The sequence below is a fragment of the Lactuca saligna genome, chromosome 8, assembly GCF_052625555.1.
Source record: "Lactuca saligna cultivar CGN05327 chromosome 8, ASM5262555v1, whole genome shotgun sequence".
NCBI classification, from domain to species: Eukaryota; Viridiplantae; Streptophyta; class Magnoliopsida; order Asterales; family Asteraceae; genus Lactuca; species Lactuca saligna.
In genome coordinates, this window is record NC_136424.1 from 76,550,184 (window position 1) to 76,558,075 (window position 7,892).

Below are 7,892 nucleotides of genomic sequence, written 5' to 3' on the forward strand. Positions count from 1 at the left end.
TGAAAGTTAAACGTGATAAACGTTGACACGTTAAGGCACGAACGCAAATAAGTAATCCAGTGCGGGACGTTTGTGATAGGGAGTATCGATACGTGACGTGTCAAATTAATAACCGTAAGATGAGATTACTTTTGAAGTCAAAGAATGGGTTGATGATGTCAGATATTGAAAGGGAAACAGCTAATAAATTTTGAAAAATAGTCAAAGCATCGTCGGCAATGACTCAGAACCCCGTCGATTCTCTCATCTATTAACTTTGGCGGTTAACTACACGCTGGAACTGAGTCATACTATCCTCATATTCGTCACTCGAGTTTCCACGCGCGTGTACAACACTTTCTAAAATATCTCAAATAACCCGTTAATATACGTCACGCGGTGATAGTGAGAGTGGGCAAGGCAAGCCTATCACGTGTATCAATCTATCTATCATCGCGTTTTTTTATAGGTGGAAACAGTAACATATAAATATAATTTCAAACGAGGACTCAAAACTTTTCCAAATAGCAAACAAGGACCTCTCTCAAAACACCTATAAAAAACTTCGTATTTTTCATTGTTCATCATCAAAACAACACCAATTGTGTTATATCTCCTTTTTATTTTTCGTTATTCTAAACATGACTGTTTGCATCGACCAACCTCAAACAGGTAACTCTTTTTTTTTTTTTTTTTTTGAATAGTTATTGTTTATAATAGAGGGTTGTTTGATGTTATGAATAACATTTTGTTCTTGTTTATTTGTAGATTCCGAGGTGGTGGAAAATAAGAACTATAGTAACAATAATAATAATACCAATGAATTGGTATTAGATGGAGGGTTTGTAGTGCCTGATAATGTGGCTAGTGGTGGTTTTGATGCCCCAGAAATCAATGCATTTGGTCACACATTCAGGTTTTTTTAAATTTTGAAACTCTCAAATAAACGTTTTTTTTTTTTTTTAAACGTCGACATCAATGAACGATGAGATTGTTCTATCTTGCAGAGATTATGACGTCGAGAGTAAAAGACAGAAGCAAGTGGAAGAATGCTATAGGATGAATCACATTAACCAAACATATGAATTTGTGAAGAAAATGAGAGAAGAGTATAAGAAATTGGATAAGCTTGAAATGAGTATATGGGAATGTTGTGAATTATTGAATGAAGTCGTAGACGATAGTGATCCTGATTTGGATGAACCACAAATCGAGCATTTGTTACAGACAGCTGAAGCCATTCGTAAAGATTATCCAAATGAAGATTGGCTTCATTTGACTGCCCTTATTCATGGTATATATCTATATATATTATAAATAAATTAATATCTATATCTATATATTAACATGTTCATGGTGGATTATGATATTTTTTATTTGTAGACCTTGGAAAAGTTCTACTCTTGCCAAAATTTGGAGAGCTACCCCAGTGGGCAGTTGTGGGTGACACACATCCTCTTGGTTGTGCTTTTGATGAATCAATTATTCATCATAAGGTATATATTTTTTTAATCTAGAGATTAATTATAATTAATTCATAAAGATTAAAGAATTAGTGACAATTGATAAATTATTTAATGTTTTTTATATATTGTGCAGTATTTCAAGGAAAACCCTGATGTTAAGAATCCTGTTTATCAAACTAAGAATGGGATTTATTCCGAAGGATGTGGACTAGATAATGTGATGATTTCATGGGGCCATGATGATTATATGTACTTGGTATGAAATCTAAAACATATATATATATATATATATATATATATATATATATATATATATATATATATATATATATATATATATATATATATATATATATATATATATATATATACTTGTTCTTTTTGTGGATATGTTACCTTCAATGTAGGTCCCTAAAAGCATAATAAATTTTATTATAATAAAGAGAAATTAAAAACAATTTCTGCTTTTTAATTCGCAGGTAGCAAAGGAAAATGGGACTACGTTGCCTCAAGCTGGATTATTTGTCATTCGTTACCATTCTTTCTATCGTAAGTTGCTATATATATTTTAATATTATTTCTTAAAAAAAAAATTATTTTTTTAAATTCTTCCAGCAATGCATCGTTCTGGAGCTTATAAGCATTTGATGAATGAGGAAGATGTTGAGAACTTGAAATGGCTTCAAATCTTCAAGTAAGTACGCAAACTTTTGTGTACACGTAATGCAAAGTAATTAATTACATAAAAATATTTAATTAATGATATATTATGTTTAATTATTATTTGTAGTAAGTATGATCTTTATAGTAAAAGTAAAGTCCGTGTTGATGTTGAAAAGGTGAAGCCTTACTACCAATCACTCATTCAAAAGGTAAGACACTATTTTTTTTTATGTGTATAATATTTCATCAAATATTATTGAATTTTCACTTGATTACATCTTGTGTATTCCTTTTTTCAGTATTTCCCAGAAAAGCTAAGATGGTGAAGCAAGTTTCTACAAAAGATTGATACGAGAAAAAGTGATGATTTATTGAAGGAACATTGTTGTACTACACTGCAATTTGTAGTGTTGCTATCTATTTTATAAGAGAGTTGGGAAATGGGAAGTTTGTTAATACTTTTTTGTTTTTTATCCATTGAAAGATTTCTTTTCAAATTAATTGAATCTGTTATCTGTGTAATAATTTTTCATGTTTGCTTCGGTAAATTTATATTCAAGTGCCATTTTCCCCAAACAATACCAGACAAAGAAGCTTGTTAACGTTTCGAATACGCTAAAATTACATATAGGACATTGTTGTCATTTTCGTGGCCATGAAATCAATCTATTTCATATCATCTCATTGTTATATCATTACTATATTATATTATTGTTGAATTTTTTTAATATAATATATTCATAACAAGTTGACAAGATTTCTTTTATTGATTATTCTATTTTGAGCATCATTTTTTTATGTATATATTAAGGATAAAAGAAACACAATATTTACAACAAAAATATAAACAATTAGAATATTAATAAGAAGTTTTATATTTGCTAAAAAGATAAAATCGTCTTCTATTATCCTGTTTTGTTGAAATATTATAAAATTATCACTGGCCTTACACAACTTGGTATACAGATATTTATATAAGAAAAGTTACCAAAAAACAAAACAAAACAAATAATTTAATATAATCGGACCTACACAACTTGTTTTGAGACGTGTTGGTGATTACTGGCCGGCATTGAAAGACGTCTTCCAAACTCGGCAAATACCAAAAAAATCTAATTTTTTTTAAAGGAATGCATTAAAAAAACCAGCAAGTTGTTATCAAAAGCTTATAAATTAGAAAAGAAGAAAAAGACATACCTCAATCAAATCAAGAAATAAACTTAAACAAAGACCTTTGTTTGATACAATTGAACTGCTAGATATCATATGTCGTTCTTAGATGGGATCATCTTTTGTTGAGCACCAACGAGTTCCTCGCATTCCGGTTGACCCACAAAACCGTATATAATAAAGTCAATAAGAGCTTCTTCCGCTTTTACAACTAGTCGAGGCTCTCAAACACGAGAACTCTTCCATCCAACTCGGAATCAGCGAGATTGCACCACACCAAGAAGAAAACCAAATCCAAATTAGAGAAGAAAAAAACATGAGAAAAACACAATGATCAATATTATCCTCTCCAGTTCCGCAAATCGCACACAGACAGTTGAGTTAAGCACACACAGTTGAGTTAAGCACAATCCCCTTATCAAGCAAATTACAAGCCACCGGTATCCTGTTCAAAAGCACCCTCCAAACGAAACAGTTAATTTCGATAGAATCCAATCTACCCAAAAGAAACCTTGCAAAGTACTGTCATCATTCAACTTCTGTGCATTAGGGGTGAGCAAACCGAAAAACCGACAAAAACTGACGAAATCGAAACCGAAAAACCGAAACCGACGGTTTAGGTTTGTATTATTTAGAAACCGAAAAATTCGGTTCGGTTTGTGTTTTAGGAATGTGCGAAACCGAGAGAAACCGAACAGAACCGAACTTTATAAAAATATGAACTCTACGATTTATATATGTATATATATGTTTTCCTTGACTTGTAAACACAAACAGATGGCTGGTGTGTTGGCTAAGGAGGCGGACATATAATGCAAATGACCCGGGTTTGATCCTTTCTCATGACGTGTTGAGCTTTTATTTTGTTTACCAATATTAAATCCCTTTTTTTCTTCTATTTGTTACAGCGAAACTTTATCTCACATCGACAAAGGGATGAAACATTCTTCTTATTCACCTCTTATATAAAGCAATACAAACTACCAAATCCCCCAAGTAAAATTTCGAACGGGTTTTTGGTTTAAAACCGCAACCGAGTTTGAATAAACCGGGAAACCGCCCCATCGGTTTGGGTTTTAAATATTTGAAAACCGATACCAGTGGTTTGGGTTCGGTTTTGGATCAAATTGTCAAAACCAATCCAAACCGATCCATGTTCAGCTCTACTGTGCATTGGGTTCCTTAACGACCGGACAGAAAAAATTCTTGATGACTCACATTTCCACAGCCACGTGTCCAAACGATTAGAAAAGCACAAACCAACAATGATAACTTTTTTTTTTATAGAAAGATATATGGGAAAAAACAATGGTTGGTTATTAAAGATTTAAAAAATAGATAAAAATTAAAAGATGAAACTTTGAAAACTTAAAGGTTATCGAAAACTAGTTGAAGTAATTTTCGATTGACTTTTTTCTTTTTTAATAACAAATAAAACTTTTATTTTAGAATGATTTTTTATTTATTTTATTTTAAGACAAGCTATATCATTTTCGATTAAATATGGAGATTTTGGTTCACTTAATTTACAAATAATAATAATAATAATAATAATAATAATAATAATAATAATAATAATAATAATAATAATAATAATAATAATAATAATAAAAAAATAATAAAAATAAAAAATGTTTCCAATTATCCATTGCCATCAGTAGATTCATACTTGCAATTTAATACGTGGTAACATGGTTCAATTTTAACCATACGCAGAATGTTCTACAACCTATTATGGATGAACATTTAAAAAAATGATAAATACATTGAGAATAATGAAGCAAATCAACAAAAAAAACTATAAAACAATTTTTCTTTTTACAAAAATGATTTTCAAATATAGAACTAGATCTTCAATTTCATCAGGAGTAACAATTCATGGCATGTCACGACATAAATACATTATATGAAACAAAATTGTGATGACATTAAATTTTGAATTCGTTTTGTATCATGTTCATCTCAGGTGTAAAAAGCACGTTCTATCGTGTTTAAAAATTGACACATTATTAATATTGTTATGAAATATTAGTTTGTGAATGACCATTGGATTCCTTATTTCTCCAATAACTCTATCATTATTTAGTATTATTAACAACCATTTTAATGTATTTTATGAATGTAATAATGTACCATCATAATATGCATTCATTTTTCATCTTATTTTTGTTGTATAAATAGTGAACCATATGTATTAGAAAGTTGATTATTTCATCACAAGTATTAGAATAAAAATTCTCTACACGCTCATGTATTTTTTTTACTTTAAAATTTATCTTGTTATTTGATCATATTTTATAACACGTTATCAGCACGACTCTATCATAAAGCTCTAACTTCTTATTGTTTTTGTCATTTTTATGTATGTTTTTTTTATAAATTTACATGTACAATGTTTACAACTTATTTTATGGAATTTCTTAACTAACATTTCCTTAACATACAAGTCTTTATTTTGATTGCTATTTTCATTATGGAAGACCATGTTAGAGAAAATTTTCTCTACTTTTCATGCTACTAACATGCTCATGCAGTAGCAATTTCATTAGAAAGTTTTAAAATAAATATGAATTAATCTCATGTCTTCTTGTGGCTAAACAAAATAATGAGTTGTTGATGAAAAATCAGCAATCAATCTTGACCGGTTCTAGTGCATTCCCTGGAGTGAATGCAACATCATATAATCATAATAGTCATGGAGGTTATTATCATAAAAAATAAAAAGATTACAAGTAACCACCAGAAGTTGGAAAATAACAAAAACTTACATCCTAGATAAAAAGTGGTCAAGAAAAAAGAAAATTGAAAATATTTGTCACCGCTCTCCAAAACATTTTGTTGATCTTTATCAAGCTTTTCTAAAATCTAAAGAATAAAATATCGAAACAATTTTATTCAAAATGTTTTTCACGAAGATCAACCAAAAATGGCACATTTGGATGTTGCAAATTATCTTGTCTATCTAGAAGGGACAAGTGGTGTTATGGATGATGATAGAAAAATAATATATATATATATATATATATATATATATATATATATATATATATATATATATATAGTTTTGTTTCATGTCATTTATTATGTTTTTATGTCATATTCATTTCATGAGAAATGATGTCATCACAATCTTCTCAAAGTAATAAAATATGACTTTATTTCTCTAAGTCGAATGTTTTTTATGTTTTATTTATTTATTGAAGATAAATATGTATATTCGCAAAAGAAATGAAAAAGATATATGTACAGTGTAAGGACACATATCATTTTTAATAATGAAAAATATTTTGCTTATTTATCAATTGGAGAAGCAAATATTAATACAATAACGTGTAACGCAAAAATGATTGAAGACTCCAGAAGAACGAATATAATATTACCACAAGGGACAATAATTACAACTGGTGATGCATTATTTTCATCAAAATCACCAATAAACTTATTAAGTTTTAAGGATATTATGTCCAACGGATATCATGTTGAAACAACTAATAATGATGATAAATCGTATCTCAGTATTACAAAAATAATATCAGGTGAGAAAAGTCTTTTGGAAAAATTATATGTATTGTTCTCCGAATTGTATTATACAAATATTAGGATGATTGAATCTCATGCTATTGAAAACAAAATGTATGATAACACCTTCAATATTTGACATGACCGGTTGGGCCATCCCAAATCAATTAAGATGCGCAAAATAACTGAAACTTCAAGTGGTCATTCCTTGAAAAACCAGAATGGAATTTTGGTATCCCCGGCCAAGATTGATGCAAGTTATACGATGGAAGGTGCCGAGATCCCCATCTGAGATCAGGAGTTTCCTTAGCCTTGGGTACCTCGTTAATTAGAATGGGAATTTGGTTGACCCGGCAAAGATTGAGGCAGTTATGCGATGGGAGGTGCCGAGATCCCCATCCGAGATCAGGAGTTTCCTTAGCCTTGGGCACCTCGTTAATTAGAATGGGAATTTGGTCGACCCGAAAAAAATTGAGGCAGTTATACGATGGGAGGTTCCGAGATCCCCATCCGAGATCAGGAGTTTCCTTGTCCTGGCAGGCTACTACCAGAGATTTATCAAAGATTTCTCTAAGATTACGGCTCCCCTTACCAGGTTGACCAGGAAGGGTGTTACTTTTGCTTAGGGTCCCGAGCAGCAGGCCTCGTTCGAGAATCTTTGTAACACCCATAAAAATCATGTCAAATTTAAAACACTTAAAACCATTTAACATTACATAGTTTGTTTTCAAAATAATAAATATCAGAGTATCCCAGTATCAAATCATAATAGCAGGAGGAGCGGTACGATCATGCCTTAGCCTTCCCAGGATCACTAGAAGTACCTGAAACAACAAACTGAAACTGTAATGCCGAAAGCTTAGTGAGCTACCCTCAAAATACCAACCTCATATAACCATAATCATATCATATCAACAAATACAGAACAACATGCATAATGAGCCTTCAGCCTGACTAGACCGCCTTGCAGGCCTTCAGTCTATCTGGACCACTTTCCGAGCCTTCGGCATGTCTGGACCGCCTCTCAAGGCCTTCAGCCTATCCGAACTGCTCGCCGGGCCTTCGATCAGACTACCATACCCTTTCAGGTTTGTA

General features: G+C 31.0%; 1 protein-coding gene across 1 annotated transcript; it reads left to right on the forward strand.

Annotated features, from left to right (window-relative positions):
• The first annotated feature begins 494 nt into the window (after nucleotides 1-494).
• On the forward strand, nucleotides 495-2,633 carry LOC145010879 (inositol oxygenase 4-like). Its single transcript, XM_078969442.1, has 9 exons — nucleotides 495-651; nucleotides 748-895; nucleotides 987-1,273; nucleotides 1,363-1,475; nucleotides 1,579-1,701; nucleotides 1,925-1,994; nucleotides 2,061-2,139; nucleotides 2,236-2,317; nucleotides 2,408-2,633. The coding sequence occupies exons 1-9, from the start codon at nucleotides 621-623 to the stop codon at nucleotides 2,432-2,434; spliced, it is 960 nt and encodes a 319-aa protein (XP_078825568.1). The 5' UTR covers nucleotides 495-620; the 3' UTR covers nucleotides 2,435-2,633.
• The last annotated feature ends 5,259 nt before the right edge of the window (nucleotides 2,634-7,892 follow it).